At 48.6% G+C, this 23261-nt stretch overlaps 1 protein-coding gene across 1 annotated transcript; it reads left to right on the top strand.

Annotated features, from left to right (window-relative positions):
* Positions 1-89: 89 nt before the first annotated feature.
* LOC103641548 (universal stress protein PHOS34) lies at positions 90-1811 on the top strand. Its single transcript, XM_008664893.4, has 3 exons — positions 90-518; positions 1206-1318; positions 1403-1811. Exons 1-3 carry the CDS (start codon positions 293-295, stop codon positions 1604-1606), a joined length of 543 nt encoding a protein of 180 aa, XP_008663115.1. The 5' UTR covers positions 90-292; the 3' UTR covers positions 1607-1811.
* Positions 1812-23261: the final 21450 nt, after the last annotated feature.

Raw genomic sequence — 23261 nt, 5'->3', positions numbered from 1 at the left:
ATGTCATGATTAATTATTATTTATATGTCATCATCATAATATTAATTTATGGAATTAAAATGATACGGAAAATGGCTATAAGTCTAACATCTGCTGCACCGGCTACCTAGTTCGCTCTCCTCGTCAGCATTAAGCAACGAGTGCTGTGTGTGACTGAGAGAGCTGAGACCAGAGTGCAGGAGAGCTAGTTTCGTCATCAGTGCAGTTAAGCTGCTCGTTTCCAGTCCAGACAGGTCCAGAGTCTTGCCAGGTAGCTAGCCAGGAAAGGGTCCGGTAGTACGGTGATCCATTCATGGCGGCGGAGGTGGCCGGAGGAGGAGCTGTTGGTGCGCCGTCGTCGTCCCCGCGGCGCGTGGTGGTGGCGGTGGACGAGAGCGAGGAGAGCATGCACGCGCTCTCCTGGTGCCTCTCCAACGTCGTCTCGGCGGGCAAGGCCGCCGTGGCGCCACCCCCGTCCGTGGTGCTCGTCCACGCTCGGTCCCCGCGCCCGCTCTACTACCCGACCATCGATGGCACCGGTGAGCGGTGCAAGGTTTTAAATAGCCGACTATAACGGCCGATATATCTTGATATATCCTTTTTAGCAGTAAAAAGTTATGCCAATTAGTCTAATATATCTAGCTATATCGCAATATATCTCGTTATTTACACTTTTTAGAAGTTTAGAAATAAACTTATTTTCTCGTTATTTAAAACACTGCTCGTATGCCTAGCTCTTATTGTCGTTCTGGGCTATATATTATTGGCGTTAGAGATGGCCAAACGGGTCGTCGGCTCGGCCTGATTAGAAAACCGGGCCGAACTGTCTAAACCCGCGGGTTTATTTTTCTGTCCGAGTCTGGCTCGTAGTGGGCCTAAACGGGCCGGTCCGACCCGCTTAGCACGAAAAAAGCGGACCGAAAAACGGGCTAAACGGTTGGTAAGCACGGTTTAGTGCAAAAAACGGGCTTAACGGAATTAGAGGTAAATGGATCGTGTCGGCTAGCCCACCATACCTAGTTTTCTGTCTGAGCCCGATCCGTTTATTCATGCTGGGCCGGTCCAGACCCACATAAAATTTGGTCGTGCCGAGCTTAGATCGAGCCCAAACAGTAGACTTCATGCTGGGCTCGCGGGCCTCGTGCTAAGCTTGCGGATCTCGTGTTTATTAGCCATCTATAATTGGCGTCGCCGGTATTGATCGGATGGAGTCGCATCGCATGCAGGGACAGGGTACGTGATGACCCAGCAGGTGGTGGACTGCATGGAGCAGTACATGGCCTCCGCCGCCGACACCGTCGTCACCAAGGCCAAGACCATCTGCACCGCCTTCCCCGACGTACGTCTGACACCGACCGTTAGTTCGTTAGTTAGTTACAGTACATACGTTGATCCGATCGACCTTGTGGAATGATGTTTGCAGGTGAGGGTGGAGACGTGCGTGGAGAAGGGCGACCCGCGCGACGTGATCTGCGGCGCCGCCGAGAAGGCCGGCGCCGACATGCTCGTCATGGGCAGCCACGGCTACGGCTTCCTGCAGTGGGCGCTCATGGGCAGCGTCAGCAACCACTGCGTGCAGAACTGCAAGTGCCCCGTCGTCGTCGTCAAGAGGCCCGACTCTGCTTGAGAGTTGAGACACGCTAGCGTGCAGTGGCCGTTGCTTGATTAGCTTGTGTACAGTTGTGTGTTGCTGATGAGCATCGTTATCGTGTTGTACAGTACCGTGTCATGTAATGACCGTCTGCATATATCTACTAGGGTTGTAAAGTATTGTCCCCCTTGTTCTGTGCCTCTGTTCCGCCCCTCCAACAAAGGACTCTGAACTCTGGTAATAAAAAAAAGGAAAAAAAAACTCCGTCGATCTCTGCCCATCTGAGCAGCGTCTGCATACGAGAGATGTCGATGAGCTCCGCCGGCATCCCCTTTCCATCTCGATCATCGTACTCGTACGCAGTTCGAAGATTTGTTCTACTTTTGGAAGACCTTGCGTTATATTATTGGATCTCGATTATATATATATATATATATATATAAATAAATAAATAAACGTAACTAACCTATCTCCTATGTAAAGGATTTTTTCCATAACGACCTTGATTTCTTGAACAGTTGCTCCTAACAATGAAAATTTGACCAGATTTTTTTGTGTGATTTAAATTGACATAAATTTTCACAAATAAATTTTCCACCGTGAATTATTGCCAATGTCTCTTCCCATGAGTCATGGTGGAGAAAGTGCCAATTCAAATAGAATGGCTCCAACATGATGTTACTGTCAAGATTCGAAATCCTTTTATTTTCGTCTATTAAAGAGTCCAGGGCTAACCTATGATCGAGGTCCTTTCTAACAATAATTAATATTATACATAAATAGTATGTGTATATATTTTTTAAAACAAGTTTATTACTCTGCTTTTAAGAAAGCTGATTAAGGTTCACAACCAAAGACACACTAGCAAGCGATTCTGGGGACCCAGTTTACAACGAAAAACATCCACACCCTGCCTAGACAGATTCTAGGGAGCGAAGCAAACCAGTTACAGCTCAGAAAAAACATCAAACACTGGACCCTTACCAATCCAAAAGATGCTAACAAAACAAGCTGCAACATAGATTCAATATAACTATTGGAAAACATCACGATGCTAACAAATCATTTGCAGAGCTTTCCTCGCTAGGTCCAAACGCTTCAAGCCAGCCACCAAGTTTCATATTACCTCCAAATCAGCCCCCCTTCCCAGCGTCGGTTGAAAGTCAGCTAACCAACTCTTCATAGACTCCATAGCCTTCTCCAGTGAAGGTTGATCTTTGGTATTGAGGAGGATCCCCCATTTATGCAGAAGCGAGACAGAATCATACACAATCAACATTGGGTTGTTAGGGAATTTTTCCCCATTGCCATTCTGATTCGATTGCACTAGATGGCCCAAATTAAACCAGCAATGGAAAAAGTGTGGAATCTTGAGGAAACTCTAGGCTTGGTCCCCTTGCAGCCCCCAAACAAATCATCTAACGAATTGGGAATGTTGACCCACACTAAAGAAATTTTGCTATGTTACCAATAGATTCATGATCCCTGCACAAAGCACATAAGACACTCCCCTGGCATCCTTTCCTATGTAAAATTTCGGTCGCTTCGATCTTCTTGCTGTAAAGAAGCCACATGAACACCCTGACTTTCAAAGGCACCTTGCACATCCAAATAGCTTTATGACATTCAGAGGCACATCCCCAATTCAAACATCATACCAGAAACAAGTCCCATTTCCGTTATTGACTTTATTCACCGCACCCCATTGAAAAAGGTGCTTAATTTTGTGGAGCCCTTTCCAAAATTGAAAAGTCCTTTTGACTTTAGACATGAACAAATTATCGTTTGTCATATATTTTTCTTTGGCAAGGTTATACCAAACCCCCTGATCCTAGGGCTATTTCCAAATCCATTTGGTGAGTAAACACTCATTCATCAGGCTAGTGTTTATAATACCCGAACCTCCTTGGTCCTTTGGTCTGATCAACATTTCCCACTTAGCCATATGATAACACTTTCTTTCCTTTGCTCCTTGCTAGAAAAAATGCCTCTAACAAAATCCATTCTCTGATGACATCCTTTTGGTAAAAGATAAAATCCCATAATGTACATAAGAAAACTGCTAAGGCATGTGTTAGTCAAGATTAATCTTCCACCAGAGGAGATATACTTACTTTTCCAAGGATCAAGCCTTTTTTCATTTTTTCTAGGATAGGGTTGAAGATGGAAGACATAAGATGAGTGTGTAAGATGGGAATCCCCAGGTACCTCATAGATAGGGATCCTAACATGCAATTAGGCATATTGGCCATCCTCTCTTTTTCTTGTTGGTCTACCCCCAAAAACATAAACTTCGCTCTTATGAAAGTTAATCTTTAGGCCCGATAACCATTCGAAGCAATAAAGAATTAACTTAAGGTTCACAATCGATTTTTCTGACCCATCTATCATAATGACTATATCATTAACATATTGGATGTGCATAATACCACTTGGTAAAATATCATATAGAACACCTGATAAATGGCCTTTGGCTACCCTAGAATCTAACATTTTGCTCATAGCATTGGCCACTAAGTTGAAAAGGAGAGGCGATAACGGGTCGCCTTGCCTCAGCCCCTTAAAGGTTTTGAAGAAATTACTCCTTTCCCATTAATATTCACGCAAACTTTGCCATTTTCAATAGTGCTCATCACCATCTCACTCCACCTATCTACGAAGTTTTTTGACTTCAACACTTCAACCAAGAAATCCCACCTAACATTATCACACGCTTTTTCGAAGTCGATCTACATGATTAGAGCTTTCTTCTTCTTGAACTTTAGTTCATGTAACACCTCATGTAAAATAACCACCCCTTCCAAAATATTTCTGTCTTTAACAAAACCCAACTGGTTGTCCCCAATGACCACCTTGGTTATCAGATACATTCTGTTGGTAAGCACTTTAGTGAAAATCTTGAAATCAACATTGAGTAGACAAATGGGCCGATATCACTTGATAATGTTGGTTTCTTTGAACTTAGGTATCAAAGTGATAACTCTAAAATTCAATCTCTTAATGTCCAGATGCCTTTCATGGAAGTTCTTAAACATTTTCATAAGATCATCTTTGATAAAGAACCAACATTTTTTGAAGAAAGAGGCCCCAAACCCGTTAGGTCCAGGTGTCGACTCATCATCCATTTGATCAATAGTGTGTTTGACCTCGTCTTCCGTAAACGGTTTCATGAGGCTTGCTTTTTCCTCCTCACAAAGGTATGGCCTCCCTGCCCAAAAACTATAAAGCCCTAAAATTTATATATGGTAATAATAATAATAATAATAATAATAATAATAATAATAATAATAAACAAACACATATATTTATATAAAAGTGTTTTAGAATTATGGAACCTTTGGAGATCATTTGATTTTGTTTTATTTGTGCATATTCAGTTAATGAAATTATATTGATTAAACAACAAATAAATAAATATAGGAAAAATGCATATCATGCTGGAATTCTTGTATGTTTGCATTTGTACTTAAATTTTTTAGACGAGTTAAGTTTAAAAAGTAGAATTTGAAAATAGAAAGGGAAAGGAAATTGTATTAAAGTCAAGTACCATGGCTAGAAGATAAATAGTGGGAGGAAGAATAAATAATAAATAAATAAATTACAATAAGTGAAAGTAATATTCTGGCGAGAATTGTGAATTCAAAGTTCAAACATGAATTTCAATTTAGGTTGGAATATGAAAATATGAGCAGATAGGAAAGAAAATGAGACAGAAATAAATAAAAAGAAGTGACCCCCTTGCGCCTTGGGCCGAGATTTTCGCCCATTTCTTCAGCCACCTCGCGCGGCCCAACTTCGCTTTAAACCCACCAGCCCACTTGGTCGCGTACCTCAATTACTGTCACTGCGTGGTGGGACCAAACAGCCAGCCACTTACGCATGGAACCCGCACCACCCCTCCACTTCTTCTCCCCAACAAATCCTCCTCCATCCTCGGTGACGGCTCTATCCTCCTTCCCCGTCGGAATCGCCCCCGCGCAACAGAACCCCGAGCTCAACCCGTGGTCGTCGCCGCAGATTCCTGTGGCCGAGTCTCCTTCCCCAACGACTCTTCTGCCATCCATGCTCTGTGGGCTGAACTGACCTCCGGCGGCCACGGAACCGAACCGCGGACCCTGGGAAGCGGTCGCCCTTGCACCCCCGATTGTTGTGCAACCTCGCGTGCATTTAAGCCGGGTGCCCTCTTTTCCCCTCGACACTCGACGTCGTGTCTCCCTGGTCCCCTGGGAAAGCTCCTCTGTCGTGCCCCTATCCTCTGCTCAACTCCGGTCGCATGCCTCTCCTCCAGATTGCGACCTGTGATTGTTTAGCCCGCTTGTAGCTCGTCGTCGACCTCCCCGACATGTCCCTCCCTCGCCTTGGCACCACTGTGGACTTGACCGGTGGCTGGGGGCGGTGGAAGCCTCGGAGGGGTGCCGCACCGTTGCCGGACCGCCATTTGCCATGGTCAGAGATTGGCGCAGCGCGATTCGTGGTGAGTAGCCCTCTATGTTGTTCGCCTCCCTTCTATCTTCATGTAGCACGCGTTGATGGGTGGTTTTGATCGCCAGTACTTGGGATAGGGGAATCTCGTCGGCGACAACGCCGCCGTAGTGGGCGAGTCGCCGTTCTTGGGGAGGCCATGGGAGGGGGGGAACTTCTGGCCGTTAGATGGGGATTTGACGACACAGATTAGAAACTGGGACATCGTTTTGTACGAGTTGATATGGTTCGTCCGATCCCAATCCTGCGCGTGCAGATCGATCTCACCCGTATAAAATATAAAACCTAAACCGTTGATTTGCGATCCGTGGAATCCAGTGGCATACCAGTTCGGGGTCGTCATCGACCTAATCTGGACCGTCCAGAGTCAATCCGGCGACCCCTGCGCAACGATACCCCTTCGGCCTGGAACAAGTGCAAAAGAGCCCCTTCCCTTTTGTTATATCAACCCGCCGTCCATCTGAGGTTATGTTTGTGTCTGGCAGACTTTTGCAAGTTAAACCTCGAGCTTTTTAGTAATTGGTGCGTAGTCCAGTGTATTGGTAAATCAGGGAAAATGTTATAGAAATTGATTTTTAGTTTAAAAAGAAATCCTAGAACTTGTGTAATTCATAGAAAATTCATTTGAAGTCCAAATTGACCCATTCCAGTTTCTATAATTTTATAATAGTATTGTTTATCTGATAATGCCACTGTTTTGACATGAAAGTCACATTAAAATTTATATCCTATTTAATCTTGTACAAAACACATAAAATCTTTAGAAATTCATAACTTAAAATCTATAACTCCGATTTTATCCATTCAAGTTGCGTTAGCTTTGTATAGATATTTACTACGCAGTAACAACATTGATTATACCATGTCGCATACTTTTATAAGTAGATATTTATTTATCCTATGTTAATTGGATTAACCTATGTCTATTGGATTAACTTCTGATCTTATGAATTATAATTTGACTAGATGATCTTTAATCAAATAATGACTTAGAATGAAGTTGAGATAATTATTTATAGAATAATCTCTCATATGATTTATATTAACCAATTTATAATATAGTTTAATATTTTAATCACGCAAATCTTCTATAAAATCATAACTCCTTAACCGTAACTCCGATCTTAGTAGTTCTCGATCCCACAATCTCGTTACGACGCGTAGATCATTATTATTCAGTTTGTACTTATGTTTGGTGTGATGTTAATTTTATCTATACCATGTTTGTTTGTATTGCTACGACTAGCAGTGAGGTCACGAGGATCTAAAGAATCACCCTGGTACCTGGAATCTCAAGTGCCAGACAAGTTGTGCCCTTGATCACTTCTTTTTACCCACTCATGTTCTTATTAACCATAATGATCTGCATAGATTAATTTTGATGGGACCCAATTGAGAGCACCTAGAGGGGGGTGAATAGGTGATCCTGTAAAATTCAACAACTAATAGCCACAAATCTTGGTTATACAAATGTTAGTGCGACTAAGTAGTTGTGAAGCGAGTTCTTGTGGCCAAGACAATCCCAAAGAGATCAACACAAGAGACACGCGATTTTATCTCGTGGTTCGGCCAAGTAACACTTGCCTACTTCCACGTTGTGGCGTCCCAATGGACGAGGGTTGCACTCAACCCCTTTCAAGTGATCCAATGATCAACTTGAATACCACGACTTTTCTTTGCTTATCTCTTTTTCCCGTTTGCGAGGAATATCCACAAGTTGGAGTCTCCCGCCCTTACAACAAGGATCACAATGAAAGCACAGAGTAAGGTTGGGAAGAGCAACGCACACTAGAATTAAATCCACACCGCAAACACGCACACAAGTGAGAAGATGGGCACACAAAACACGCGCGGGGAGTTTACAACTCAAAAAGTGCTCAAATCTCAAGAATGATGAACGATTGCGTGAAAGTGAGGACTAAAAGTCTTGGAATGCTTAGAGTGTGCTTGGGTGACTCCTCCATGCGCCTAGGGGTCCCTTTTATAGCCCCAAGGCAGCTAGGAGCCGTTGGAGGCCAACAAGGAAGGCAATTCTTGCCTTCTGTCGGGTGGCGCACCGGACAGTCCAGTGCACCACCGGACAGCCACTGTAGCATGTCCGGTGCGGATCTCCTTCCTAATTTGGCGTAGCCGACCGTTGCAGATTTGTGGCAGTTGGCGCACCAGACACTGTCTGGTGTCCCCTGCCGATCGTTGGCATGGGCCACGCGTCGCCCGCGGATTGCGCGGTCGACCGTTGCGCTGGCGGCCGTTGGCTCACCGGACAGTCCGGTGCACCACCGGACAGTCCGGTGAATTATAGTCGTACGCCGACAAATTCTCCCTAGAGCGACCAGTTCGCCGGAAGCCAGCCTGGCGCACCGGACACTGTCCGGTGCATCACCAGACAGTCCGGTGTGCCAGACCGAGCTGAGTATTGGCTGCTCCGAGACAAGTCCTTTTCTTCTTCTCTTTTCTCTGATTCTAGCACTTAGACAAATATATTAGTACACAAAAACCAATGTACTAAGTCTAGAAACATACCTTTGCTTTGATTATCACTTCTCTCTTTATATAGCACATGAGAGCTTATTTAAATGTGTTGGGCACTTAATCACCAAAACATAATAGAAATTGCCCAAAGACACATTTCCCTTTCAATCTCCCCCTTTTTGGTGATTTATGCCAACACATCCAAAAAGCAATGCAAAACATGCAACATCGATTCAAATTGAAGACCAAATTGTTTTTAACTCTAATTTGGCATATTTGGATTATTCTTTGCCACCACTTGGTTTGTTTTTGCAAATCAAAATAATTTTCCTATCTCTAAGTCAAACACACATGTTTAGGCACACAGAGAGATATTCCAATTGAAAATTTGATCGAGTGCCAAAAACTCCCCCTTTTCTCATAATCATAAATTCTCCCCACAAGAGACCAAATTTTGACAATAAGAGTATTTTGACACATCAAAAGTTCTAACTCTACTATTTTCAAAATTCTCAAGTGGTAGCTGATCCATTTGCTTTGGCCTTAATTTCTCCCCCTTTGGCATTAAGCACCAAAACGGGATCATTATTGGCCCTTTAACCCCATTGCCTCACCAAAAATGTCAATTAAGAGCAGAAAGGCAATAGGAGGTTAAGAATGAACTTGGAAGTGAGTACACTTATACCGGAGTGCAGTGGAAGTCTTTGCATGGTCCAAGTTCACCTTTCCCTTTCAATTCACCTTTGAGACTACATCAAGTAACTCAAACACAAATGTTAGTCTCAAAGGGTCAAGTTGTAGCACTTCTCCCCCTAAATATGTGCATCATTCACACATGGACTTGTGAGGTCCGGGGATCCCTTGCACAACCTGAGCACCATAAATAAACAACAAATCTCATAAATGCATAAAGTAACTTGATCAAAGGCATAAAACACATGTATGCTATAAATCAATCCAAGTTACGCGAATCTAAGACATTTAGCTCACTACGCAGCCTGCAGAAGGTTTTCTCATCTAAAGGCTTGGTAAAGATATCGGCTAGCGAGTTCTCGGTGCTAATATAGAACACTTAGATATCTCCCTTTTGTTGGTGGTCTCTCAAAAAGTGATGCCGGATGTCTATGTGCTTTGTGCGGCTGTGTTCAACAGGATTATCCGCCATGCGGATTGCACTCTCATTGTCACATAGGAGTGGGACTTTGCTCAGATTGTGGCCAAAGTCCCGGAGGGTTTGCCTCATCCAAAGTAGTTGCACGCAACACTGTCCTGCGGCAACATACTCAGCCTCAGCGGTGGATAGGGCAACAGAGGTTTGTTTCTTTGAGCTCCACGACACCAGGGACCTTCCTAGAAATTGGCACGTCCCTGATGTGCTCTTCCTATCAACCTTGCACCCGGCATAATCGGAGTTTGAATATCCAATCAAGTCAAAGGTAGACCCCTTTGGATACCAGATCCCGAAGCAAGGCATAGCAACTAAATATCTAAGAATCCGCTTTACGGCCACAAGGTGACATTCCCTTGGATCGGATTGAAATCTAGCACACATGCATACGCTAAGCATAATATCCGGTCTACTAGCACATAAATAAAGCAATGACCCTATCATAGACCGATATGCCTTTTGATCAACGGACTTACCTCATTTGTTGAGGTCGACATGTACGTCGGTTCCCATAGGTGTCTTCGCGGGCTTGGCGTCCTTCATCCCAAACCGCTTGAGAAGATCTTGAGTGTACTTCGTTTGGGAGATGAAGGTGCCGTCCTTGAGTTGCTTCACTTGGAACCCAAGGAAGTAGTTCAAGTCGCCCATCATCGACATCTCAAATTTCTGTGTCATCACCCTGCTAAACTCCTCACAAGACTTTTGATTAGTAGAACCAAATATTATGTCATCGACATAAATTTGGCACACAAAAAGGTCACCGTCACAAGTCTTAGTGAAAAGAGTGGGATCGGCCCAACCTTGAAAGCATTAGCAATTAAGAAATCTCTAAGGCATTCATACCATGCTCTTGGGGCTTGCTTAAGTCCATAGAGCGCCTTAGAGAGCTTAAAAACGTGGTCGGGATACCTGTCATCCTCAAAGCCAGGGGGTTGTTCCACATACACCTCCTCCTTGATTGGCCCGTTAAGGAAAGCGCTCTTCACATCCATTTGAAATAACCTGAAAGAGTGGTGAGCGGCATAGGCTAACAGAATGCGAATAGACTCAAGCCTAGCCACAGGAGCAAAAGTCTCCTTGAAATTTAAACCTGCGACTTGGGCATAACCTTTTGCCACAAGTCGAGCCTTGTTTCTTGTCACCACCCCGTGCTCGTCTTGCTTGTTGCGGAACACCCACTTGGTTCCCACAACATTTTGCTTGGGACATGGCACCAAGCTCCAAACTTCATACCTCTTGAAGTTGTTGAGCTCTTCCTGCATGGCCAACACCCAGTCCGGATCTTGCTAGGCCTCTTCTACCTTGAAAGGCTCAATAGAAGAGCCAAACGAGTAATGCTCACAAAAATTAGCTAATCTTAAGTGAGTAGTTACTCCCTTGCTTATATCACCCAGAATTTGATCGACGGGGTGATTTCTTTGGATTGTCGCTCGAACTTGAGTTGGAGGGGCCAGTGGAGCTTCTTCCTCCAGAACTTGTTCTCCTTGTGCTCCCCCTTGATCACACGCCTCTTCTTAAGGAACCTGTCCATCGTCTTGAGTTGGGGGATGCACCATTGTTGAGGAAGAAGGTTGATCTTGCTCTTGTTGTTCCTATGGTCGCACATCTCCAATCGCCATGGTTCGCATTGCGGCCTTCGGAACATCATTTTCATCTATGTCATCAAGATCAACTTGCTCTCTTGGAGAGCCATTAGTCTCATCAAATACAACGTCGCTAGAGACTTCAACCAAACCCGATGATTTGTTGAAGACTCTATATGCCTTTGTATTTGAGTCATAACCTAGTAAAAACCCTTCTACTGCTTTGGGAGCAAATTTGGAATTTCTACCTTTCTTCACCAAAATGTAACATTTGCTCCCAAATACACGAAAGTATGAGACGTTGGGTTTGTTACCAGTAAGAAGTTCATACGAGGTCTTCTTGAGGAGGCGATGAAGGTAGAGCCGGTTTATGGCGTGGCAAGCTGTGTTCACAGCTTCCGACCAAAACCGCTCAGGCATTTTGAACTCTCCAAGCATCGTCCATGCCATGTCGATAAGCGTCCTGTTCTTCCTCTCTACCACACCATTTTGTTGTGGTGTGTAGGGAGCGGAGAACTCGTGCTTGATGCCTTCCTCCTCAAGGAACTCCTCTACTTGCAGATTCTTGAATTCAGACCCATTGTCGCTTCTTATCATTTTCACTTTGAGCTCAAATTCGTTTTGAGCCCGCCTTAGAAAGAGCTTAAGGGTCCCTTGGGTTTTTGATTTATCCTGCAAAAAGAATACCCAAGTGAAGCGAGAAAAATCATCAACAATTACTAAACCATACTTACTTCCCCCGATGCTAAGGTAGGCGACGAGTCCGAAGAGGTCCATGTGGAGAAGCTCCAGTGGTCTTGATGGAGTCATCACGTTCTTGCCATGATGAGTGCTTCCCACCTATTTCCCTGCCTGACAAGCTGCACAAGGTCGATCTTTTTCGAAACATACATTGGTTAGTTCTAACACATGCTCTCCCTTTAGAAGTTTGTGAAGGTTCTTCATCCCAACATGTGCTAGACGGTGATGCCACAGCCAGCCCATACTAGTCTTAGCGATTAAGCATGCATCTAAATCGGCCTCCTCTTTCGAAAAATCAACTAAGTAGAGTTTGCCATCTAGTACACCCATAAACGCTAATGAACCATCACTCCTTCTAAAGACAGATACATCAATATTTGTAAACAAACAATTGTAGCCCATGTGGCACAATTGACTTACAGACAGGAGATTATAGCCTAGCGACTCTTGATGGCAATCTTGCCCAAGCCTTTGACCTTGCCTTGGTTCCCATCTCCAAAGATAATCGTATCCTGGGAATCCTTGTTCTTGACGTAGGAGGTGAACATCTTCTTCTCCCCCGTCATGTGGTTTGTGCATCCGCTGTCGATAATCTAGCTTGAGCCCCAGATGCATAAACCTGCAAGACAATTTATGCTTGGGTTTTAGGTACCCAACTCTTGTTGGGTCCTACAAGGTTAGTTACAATAGCTTTTGGTACCCAGATGCAAGCCTTGTCTCCTTTGCATTTGGGTCCCAATTTTTTAGCAACCACTTTTTCATTTTTACATGAAAGTACAAACGTAGTGTTGCAAGCATGAAAGACAGTAGTAGGTTTATTACACATTTTCCTAGGAGCATGAGACACAAAATTTCTCCTAGGCCTACCATTAAAATTAGAACTTGAAGCAAGCATAGCATGTGAATCATAAGCATCATAATCATATCTCCTATTATGACTAACAATTTTCCTATTATACATGAAAGCATGATTCTTTTGAACGCTACTAGCCATAGGGGCCTTCCGTTTCTCCTTGTTGGAAATGGGAGCCCTTTGGCTTGTTAAGTTCTTGGCTTCCTTTCGAAAGCCAAGTCCATCCTTAATTGAGGGTTGTCTACCAATAGTGTAGGCATCCCTAGCAAATTTTAGCTTATCAAAATCAACCTTGCAAGTCTTAAGTTGAGCATTAAGACTTGCCACCTCATTATTTAATTTAGCAATAGAAGCAATATGTTCATCACAAGCATTGATATCAATATCCTTCATCTATTGCAAATTGCAATATGTTCTACACATGAACTTGATTTATTAGCTACCTCTAGCTTAGCACTTAAATCAACATTCAAAGTCTTTAAACTAGAGATAGATTCATTGCAAGTAGATAACTCAGAAGATAGTAATTCATTCCTTTTAATCTCTAAGGCAAGAGACTTTTGAACACTAACAAATTTGTCATGTTTCTCATACAAAATGTCCTCTTGCCTCTCTAGCAGTCTATCTTTTTCATTTAAGGCATCAATCAATTCATTAATCTTTTCTACTTTAGCTCTATCTAATCCTTTGAACAAGCTAGTGTAATCTACTTCATCATCACTAGAATCCTCATCACTAGAAGTAGAATACTTAGGGGTTTCTCGAACGTTTACCTTTTTCTCCTTTGCCATGAGGCAAGTGTGGCGTTCGTTGGGGAAGAGAGAGGACTTGTTGAAGGCTGAGGCAGCAAGTCCTTCGTCGTCGGAGTCGGTAGAAGAGAAGTCTGAATCCCATTCTTTGCCAAGGTGCGCCTCATGAGAGCACCTAGAGGGGGGGTGAATAGGTGATCCTGTGAAACTTGAAAACTTAATCCACAAGAACTTGTTTAGGCGTTAGCACAATAATGCCAAGTGGCTGGAGAGGAGTCTCAACAAAACACAGTAACCACAGGAGATCAATCACAGAGATGGCACAGTGGTTTATCCCGTGTTTCGGCCAAGACCAACGCTTGCCTACTCCACGTTGTGGCGTCCCAACGGACGAGGGTTGCAATCAACCCCTCTCAAGCGGTCCAAAGACCCACTTGAATACCACGGTGTTTTGCTTGCTTTACTATATCCCGTTTGCGAGGAATCTCCACACTTTGGAGCCTCTCGCCCTTACACTTGAAATTCACAAAGAAGCACGGAGTAAGGGAGGGAATAGCAACCCACACAAGACACAAAGATCACAGCAAGTACGCACACACAAGACCCAGACTTAAGCTCAAAAGACTAGCACACTAGAACGGAGCTCAAATCACTAGAATGTCGAATAAGTGCGCAAGAATGGAGTGTGAGTGATCAAGAGTGCTCAAGGAATGCTTGGTTTTCTCCTCCATGCGCCTAGGGGTTCCTTTTATAGCCCCAAGGCAGCTAGGAGCCGTTGAGAGCAATCGGGGAAGGCAATTCTTGCCTTCTGTCGTCTGGTGCACCGGACAGTCCGGTGCACCACCGGACACTGTCCGGTGCGGATTTCCTTCCTTATTTGCCGAAGCCGACCGTTGGCAGCCTTGGAGCCGTTGGCGCACCGGACACTGCCCGGTGCACACCGGACAGTCCGGTGCCCCCTCCCGACCGTTGGCTCGGCCACGTGTCTCGCGTGGATCGCGCAGCCGACCGTTGGCTCACCGGACAGTCTGGTGAATTATAGTCGTACGCCTTTAATTCCTTCCCGAGAGCGGCAAGTTCGCCTGAGCCAGCCTGGCACACCGGACACTGTCCGGTGCACCACCGGATAGTCCGGTGCGCCCAGACCGAGCTGACTTTGGCTGAATAGAGCCATCTCATTTCCAATTCAATCTTTCCTGTTTCCAGCACTTAGACACAATACATTAGTCCATAAAACAATGTACTAAGTCTGGAAACATACCTTTTGACATGATTTGCACTTTGTCCACCACATTGCATAGATCAACACAAAAGCACTTGCGTTGGCACTCAATCACCAAAATACTTAGAAATGGCCCAAGGGCACATTTCCCTTTTTCCCATAATCAACACTTTTCCCCACAAGAAGCCAACTTTTGACAAAAAGAGCCAATAAGAGTATTTTGACAAAACAAAAGTTCTATTCTATTATTTTCAAAATTCTCAAGTGGTAGCTGATCCATTTATTGCTTTGGCCTTTATTTTCTCCCCCTTTGGCATCAAGCACCAAAACGGGATTAATTGTGGCCCTCGAACCCCATTGCCTCACCAAAATCTTCAATAAGAATACAAAGGAAATAAGAGTACGTGAGATGAACTTGGAATAAGTTACCCTCTCATCGGAGTGCAGTGGAAGTCTTTCATGGTCCAAGTCCACCTTTTCCCTTTCAAACCTCCTTTGAGACTAAAACAAGCAAACTCAAGCACACGGTTAGTCTCAAAGGGTCAAGTTGTAGCACAACTCCCCCTAAATTTGTGCATCCCTTGCAAATGGACTTGAAAGGTCTGGGGAGTGCTTGCACAACTTGAGCACCATAAATAAACAACAAAATGCATAAGGAACATGATCAAAGGCATAAACACATGTATGCTATAATTCAATCCAAGTTCCACGAATCTAAGACATTTAGCTCACTACGCAACTTGCAAAAGGTCTGCTCATCTAAAGGCTTGGTAAAGATATCGGCTAGCTGGTTCTCGGAGCTAACATGAAACACTTCGATATCTCCCTTTTGCTGGTGGTCTCTCAAAAAGTGATGTCGGATGTCTATGTGCTTTGTGCGGCTGTGTTCAACAGGATTATCCGCCATGCGGATAACACTCTCATTATCACATAGGAGTGGGACTTTGCTCAGATTGTAGCCAAAGTCCCTGAGGGTTTGCCTCATCCAAAGTAGTTGCACGCAACACTGTCCTGCGGCAACGTACTCGGCCTCAGCGGTGGATAGGGCAACAGAGGTTTGTTTCTTAGAACTCCATGACACCAGGGACCTTCCTAAGAATTGGCACGTCCCCGATGTACTCTTCCTATCGATCTTACATCTAGCATAGTCGGAGTCTGAATATCCAATCAAGTCAAAGGTAGACCCCTTTGGATACCAGATCCCAAAACAAGGCGTAGCGACTAAATATCTAAGAATTCGCTTCACAGCCACTAAGTGACACTCCTTAGGATCAGATTGAAATCTAGCACACATGCATACACTAAGCATAATATCTGGTCTACTAGCACATTAATAAAGTAAAGACCCTATCATAGACCGGTATGCCTTTTGATCAACGGACTTACCTCCTTTGTTGAGGTCGGTGTGTCCGTCGGTTCCCATCGGAGTCTTTGCGGGCTTGGCGTCCTTCATCCCAAACCGCTTGATCAAGTCTTGCGTGTACTTGGTTTGAGAGATGAAGGTTCCATCCTTGAGTTGCCTCACTTGGAACCCAAGGAAGTAGCTTAACTCGCCCATCATTGACATCTCGAATTTCTGCGTCATCACCCTGCTAAACTCTTCACAAGACTTTTGGTTAGTAGAACCAAATATTATGTCATCGACATAAATTTGGCACACAAAAAGATCACCATCACAAGTCTTAGTAAAAAGAGTTGGATCTGCTTTCCCAACCTTGAAAGCATTAGCAATTAAAAAGTCTCTAAGGCATTCATACCATGCTCTTGGGGCTTGCTTAAGTCCATAGAGCGCCTTAGAGAGCTTACACACGTGGTCGGGGTGCCGTTCATCCTCGAAGCTAGGGGGTTGCTCCACGTACACCTCCTCCTTGATTGGCCTGTTGAGGAACGCGCTCTTCACATCCATTTGGAACAACCTGAAGGAATGGTGAGCAGCATATGCTAGCGAAATACGAATGAACTCTAGCCTAGCCACAGGAGCAAAAGTCTCCTCAAAGTCCAAACCTACGACTTGGGCATAACCTTTTGCCACAAGTCGTGCCTTGTTCCTGTCACCACCCCGTGCTCGTCTTGTTTGTTGCGGAACACCCACTTGGTTCCCACAACATTTTGCTTGGGACGAGGCACCAGTGTCCAAACTTCATTCCTCTTGAAGTTGTTGAGCTCCTCCTGCATGGCCAACACCCAGTCCGGATCTAGCAAGGCCTCCTCTACCCTGAAAGGCTCAATAGAAGAGACAAAGGAGTAATGCTCACAAAAATTAACTAATCGAGACCGAGTTGTTACTCCCTTGCTAATGTCACCCAAAATTTGGTCGATGGGATGATCCCTTTGAATCGTCACTCGAACTTGGGTTGGAGGTGCCGGTTGTGCTTCTTCCTCCATCACATGATCATCTTGTGCTCCCCCTTGATCACACGCCTCCTCTTGATGAACCTGTTCATCGTCTGAGTTGGGGGATGCACCATTGTTGACGAAGAAGGTTGATCTTGCTCATCTTGTTCCTGTGGCCGCACATCTCCAGTCGCCATGGTGCGTATTGCGGCCGTTGGAACTTCTTCTTCATCTACATCATCAAAATCAACAACTTGCTCTCTTGGAGAGCCATTAGTCTCATCAAATACAACGTCGCTAGAGACTTCAACCAAACCCGATGATTTGTTGAAGACTCTATACGCCTTTGTATTTGAGTCATAACCTAACAAAAACCCTTCTACGGCTTTGGGAGCAAATTTAGAATTCCTACACTTCTTCACTAGAATGTAGCATTTGCTCCCAAATACACGAAAGTAGGATACATTGGGTTTGTTACTGGTTAGAAGCTCGTACGAAGTCTTCTTGAGGAGGCGGTGAAGGTAGACCCGGTTGATGGCGTGGCAAGCCGTGTTCACGGCTTCCGACCAAAAACGCTCGGGGATCTTGAACTCTCCAAGCATCGTCCTCGCCATGTCTATAAGCGTCCTGTTCTTCCTCTCTACCACACCATTTTGCTGTGGTGTGTAGGGAGCGGAGAACTCGTGCTTGATCCCTTCCTCCTCAAGGTACTCCTCCACTTGAAGGTTCTTGAATTCGGACCCATTGTCGCTCCTTATCTTTTTCACCTTGAGCTCAAACTCGTTTTGAGCTCTCCTTAGGAAGCGCTTGAGGGTCCCTTGGGTTTTAGATTTATCCTGCAAAAAGAATACCCAAGTGAAGCGGGAAAAATCATCAACTATAACAAGACCATACTTACTTCCTCCTATACTTAGATAGGCGACGGGTCCAAAGAGGTCCATGTGAAGCATCTCCAAAGGTCTTGATGTGGTGATCACATTTTTGGTGTGATGAGAGCTTCCCACCTGTTTGCCTGCTTGACAAGCTGCACAAGGTCTATCTTTTTCGAATTGCACATTAGTTAGACCTATCACGTGTTCTCCCTTTAGAAGCTTGTGAAGGTTCTTCATCCCCACATGTGCTAAGCGGCGATGCCACAGCCAGCCCATGCTAGTCTTAGCAATTAAGCATGCATCTAGACCGGCCTCCTCTTTTGCAAAATCAACTAAGTAAAGTTTGCCGTCTAATACACCCTTAAAAGCTAGTGAACCATCACTTCTTCTAATGACAGACACATCTACATTTGTGAATAGACAATTATATCCCATATTGCATAATTGACTAACAGATAACAAATTATATCCAAGAGACTCAACTAAAAACACATTAGATATAGAGTGCTCGAATGAAATAGCAATTTTACCTAACCCTTTTACCTTGCCTTGATTCCCATCACCGAATATTATTGAATCTTGGTGTCGGGGACCATAATTAGGGGTACCCTCAAGACGCCTAATTCTCAGCTAGTAACCCCCATCAGCATAAAGCTGCAGAGGCCTGATGGGTGCGATTAAGTCAGGGATCAGTCTGTACGAGCGACTCGATCACGCCTCGCCCGAGCCTAGCCTCGGGCAAGGGCAGCCGACCCCGAAGGGGTTTCCGTCTCGCCCGAGGCCCCCCTTCAACGGCGGACACATCTCCGGCTCGCCCGAGGCCTTGCCTTCGCTGAGAAGCGACCCTGACTGAATCGCCGCACCGACCGGCCAAGTCGCAGGAGCATTTAACGCAAAGGAAACCAGGCCCTGCCAAAGGCACCATAGGAAACTCCGCTCCGCCCGACCTAGGGCTCGGACTCGGGCTAAGCCCCGGAAGACGGCGAACTCCGCTCCGCCCGACCCAGGGCTCGGACTCGGGCTAAGCCCCGGAAGACGGCGAACTCCGCTCCGCCCGACCAAGGGCTCGGACTCGGGCTAAGCCCCGGAAGACGGCGAACTCCGCTCTGCCCGACCAAGGGCTCGGACTCGGGCTAAGCCCCGGAAGACGGCGAACCCCGCTCCGCCCGACCAAGGGCTCGGACTCGGGCTAAGCCCCGGAAGACGGCGAACTCCGCTCTGCCCGACCAAGGGCTCGGACTTGGGCTAAGCCCCGGAAGACGACGAACTCCGCCTCGCCCGACCCAGGGGCTCGGACTCGGCCTCTGCTGACGACCTCCGCCTCGCCCGACCCAGGGGCTCGGACTCGGCCTCTGCTGACGACCTCCGCCTCGCCCGACCCAGGGGCTCGGACTCGGCCTCTGCTGACGACCTCCGCCTCGCCCGACCTAGGGGCTCGGACTCGGCCTCTGCTGACGACCTCCGCCTCGCCCGACCCAGGGGCTCGGACTCGGTCTCTGCTGACGACCTCCGCCTCGCCCGACCCAGGGGCTCAGACTCGGCCTCGGCCATGGAAGACAGACTCGACCCCGGCTTCGGAGGAGCCTCCACGTCGCCCAACCTAGGGCACAGGCCAGCCACGTCGACAGGAAGCGCCATCATCACCCTACCCCGAGCCGACTCGGGTCGCAGAGAACACGACCTGTGTCCCATCTGGCTAGCTCCGCCAGATAGGCAATGATGGCGCCCCGCTAGCCCCGTGACGACGGCGGCTCTCAGCTCTCTTACGGAAGCAGGGCGACGTCAGCAAGGACACAACCGTTCCAACAGCTGTCCCTCCGCCAGGCTCCGTTGCTCCTCCGACAGCCACGACATCACGCCAGCAGGGTGCCAAGATCTCTCCGGCTGCCACATTGGCATGTACTTAGGGCACTAACTCTCCCCCTGCTAGACACGTAGCACTCCGCTACACCCCATTGTACGCCTGGATCCTCTCCTTACGCCTATAAAAGGAAGGACCAGGGCCTTCTTAGAGAAGGTTGGCCGCGCGGGGACGAGGACGAGGACAGGCGCTCTCTTGGGGCCGCTCGCTTCCCTCACCCGCGTGGACGCTTGTAACCCCCTACTGCAAGCGCACCCGACCTGGGCGCGGGACGAACACGAAGGCCGCGGGATTCCCACCTCTCTCTCGCCGGACTCCGGCCTCCTCGCTCCTTTCCCCCCTTCGCGCTCGCCCACGCGCTCGACCCATCTGGGCTGGGGCACGCAGCACACTCACTCGTCAGCTTAGGGACCCCGGGTCTTGAAACGCCGACAGTTGGCGCGCCAGGTAGGGGCCCGCTGCGTGTTGACGAGCAGCTTCCCGTCAAGCTCCAGATGGGCAGTCTCCAACAACCTCTCCAACCCGGGACGGTGCTCCGTTTCGGGAGTCTTGAGTTCATGTCCCTCGACGGCAGCTACGACATGATACTTCTTCCACCGCCGCGCGACAACGACAATGGCGGCCGACAACCCGCCCTCCGGTGGCAGAATCGACGACGTCTTCCCCGCGCTGTGGAAGAACGACATTCGAGCTCGCCCCGTCCTCTCCCCCGCCAGCGGAGGAGGAGGCGGGGCAACCAAGGCCGGGCGGGAGGCCGCGCTTCGTCGGCTGTCGAGCGAATTGACGTCCCCAGCGCCCCAACGGAGGGCGCGTCGGGCGTCGACCTCGCATTCGAGACGAAGGCGAGCGCCGTCCCCCCGCGACACGCCAATCCCGAGCAAGTGGACGACGCCAGCGAGCTCGCGGAGGGCCTGCAGGACGTCGCCCTCGTACCTAGGACGATGGCGCGATCAGCCCCCGACGTGACTACATCGTCCCTCGTCGACCAAAAGGTACTGACTGATTCCCATCCTAAATTATGTTGACTCGGCCTCAACCCGCCTAGCGACCTCGCTTTGGCGGGCGCTCTCGTTGAGGCGAGTGCAACCCCTCTGGGGTTTCGTACGCGGTCGCCTTGGGACCGGTTGACGGACGTCTCGACCTACGGGCCCTTTGGGTCTGAGGAAGATGATGATCCCAGCATCTGTTGGGATTTCTCTGGATTTGGCAACCCCAGTGTCATGCGGGACTTTATGACCGCATGTGACTACTGCCTCTCCGACTGTTCCGACGGTAGCCGCAACCTTGACGACAAGGACTGCGGCCCAAGCCGCGAATGTTTCCACGTCGAGCTAGGGGATCCCGCCGAAGGCAACCACCTCGGCATGCCGGAGGACGGTGATCTCCCTAGGCCGGCGCCTCGCGCCGACATCCCGCGGGAGCTAGCTGTGGTCCCCGTTCCGGCGGGGGGTCACGACCCACAGCTCGAGCAAGTCCGCGGGGCGCAGGCCAGGCTCGACGAGGGAGCAGGAGCACTTGAGTCGATCCGCCGGGACGTCGGGCAGGTATGGGCGGGCCAGCCCCCGGCCGAAGAAATACGTCATCTGCCCCAGGGTTTCCAGCACCGCGTCGCCAACGACGTCAGGGTCAGGCCGCTACCCGCGTCCAGCGGGGTCGGTCAGAACCTGGCAGCCGCAGCAATGCTTATCCGCGCGATGCCGGAGCCATCGACCACCGAGGGACGGCGAATCCAGGGAGAGCTCAAAAATCTCCTGGAAGGCGCTGCGGCCCGACGGGCCGAAAGCTCTGCCTCCCGGAGGCAGGGATACCCCTCGGAACCTTATGCCGCGACTTCCCGATTCATGCGGGAAGCCTCGGTCTACACCGGGCGCACGCGCAACACCGCGCCTGCGGCCCCGGGCCACCTCGGCAACGAGCACCATCGTCGCGACCGTCGAGCCCACCTCGATGAAAGGGTGCGCCGAGGCTACCACCCCAGGCGTGGGGGATGCTACGACAGCGGGGAGGATCGGAGTCCCTCGCCCGAACCACCCGGTCCGCAGGCCTTCAGCCGGGCCATCCGGCGGGCACCGTTCCCGACCCGTTTCCGACCCCCGGCTACTATCACAAAGTACTCGGGGGAAACGAGGCCGGAACTGTGGCTTGCGGACTACCGCCTGGCCTGCCAACTGGGTGGAACGGACGACGACAACCTCATCATCCGCAACCTCCCCCTGTTCCTCTCCGACACTGCTCGCACCTGGTTGGAGCACCTGCCTCCGGGGCAGATCTCCAACTGGGATGATTTGGTCCAAGCCTTTGCCGGCAATTTCCAGGGCACGTACGTGCGCCCCGGGAATTCCTGGGACCTCCGAAGCTGCCGGCAACAGCCGGGAGAGTCTCTTCGGGATTACATCCGGCGATTCTCGAAGCAGCGCACCGAGCTGCCCAACATCACCGACTCAGATGTCATCGGCGCGTTCCTTGCCGGCACCACCTGCCGCGACCTGGTGAGCAAGTTGGGTCGCAAGACCCCCACCAGGGCGAGCGAGCTGATGGACATCGCCACCAAGTTCGCCTCTGGCCAGGAGGCGGTCGAGGCCATCTTCCGAAAGGACAAGCAGCCCCAGGGCTGCCCATCGGAAGAGGCTCCCGAGGCGTCTACCCCGCGCGGCGCCAAGAAGAAAGGCAAGAAGAAGTCGCAAGCGAAACGCGACGCTGCCGACGCAGACCTTGTCGCCGCCGCCGAGTACAAGAACCCTCGGAAGCCCCCCGGAGGTGCCAACCTCTTCGACAAGATGCTCAAGGAGCCGTGCCCCTATCATCAGGGGCCCGTCAAGCACACCCTCGAGGAGTGCGTCATGCTTCGGCGCCACTTCCACAAGGCCGGGCCACCCGCGGAGGGTGGCAGGGCCCGCGACGACGACAAAAAGGAAGATCACCAAGCAGGAGAGTTCCCCGAGGTTCGCGACTGCTTCATGATCTATGGAGGGCATGCGGCGAATGCCTCGGCTCGGCATCGCAAGCAAGAGCGCCGGGAGGTCTGCTCGGTGAAGGTGGCGGCGCCAGTCTACCTAGACTGGTCCGACAAGCCCATCACTTTCGACCAAGTTGACCACCCCGACCACGTGCCAAGCCCGGGGAAATACACGCTCGTCGTCGACCCCATCATCAGCGACGTCAGGCTCACCAAGGTCCTGATGGATGGGGGCAGCTGCCTCAACATCATCTACACCGAGACCCTCAGGCTCCTGCGCGTCGATCTGTCCTCCGTCCGAGCAGGCGCTGCACCTTTCCACGGGATCATTCCTGGGAAGCGCGTCCAGCCCCTCGGACGGCTCGACCTACCCGTCTGCTTCGGAACGCCCTCCAATT

This window comes from Zea mays, chromosome 10 (genome assembly GCF_902167145.1).
Source record: "Zea mays cultivar B73 chromosome 10, Zm-B73-REFERENCE-NAM-5.0, whole genome shotgun sequence".
Classification (NCBI taxonomy): domain Eukaryota; kingdom Viridiplantae; phylum Streptophyta; class Magnoliopsida; order Poales; family Poaceae; genus Zea; species Zea mays.
Note: the sequence above shows the minus strand (reverse complement) of the source record. Positions and strands in the feature narration are given on the sequence as shown.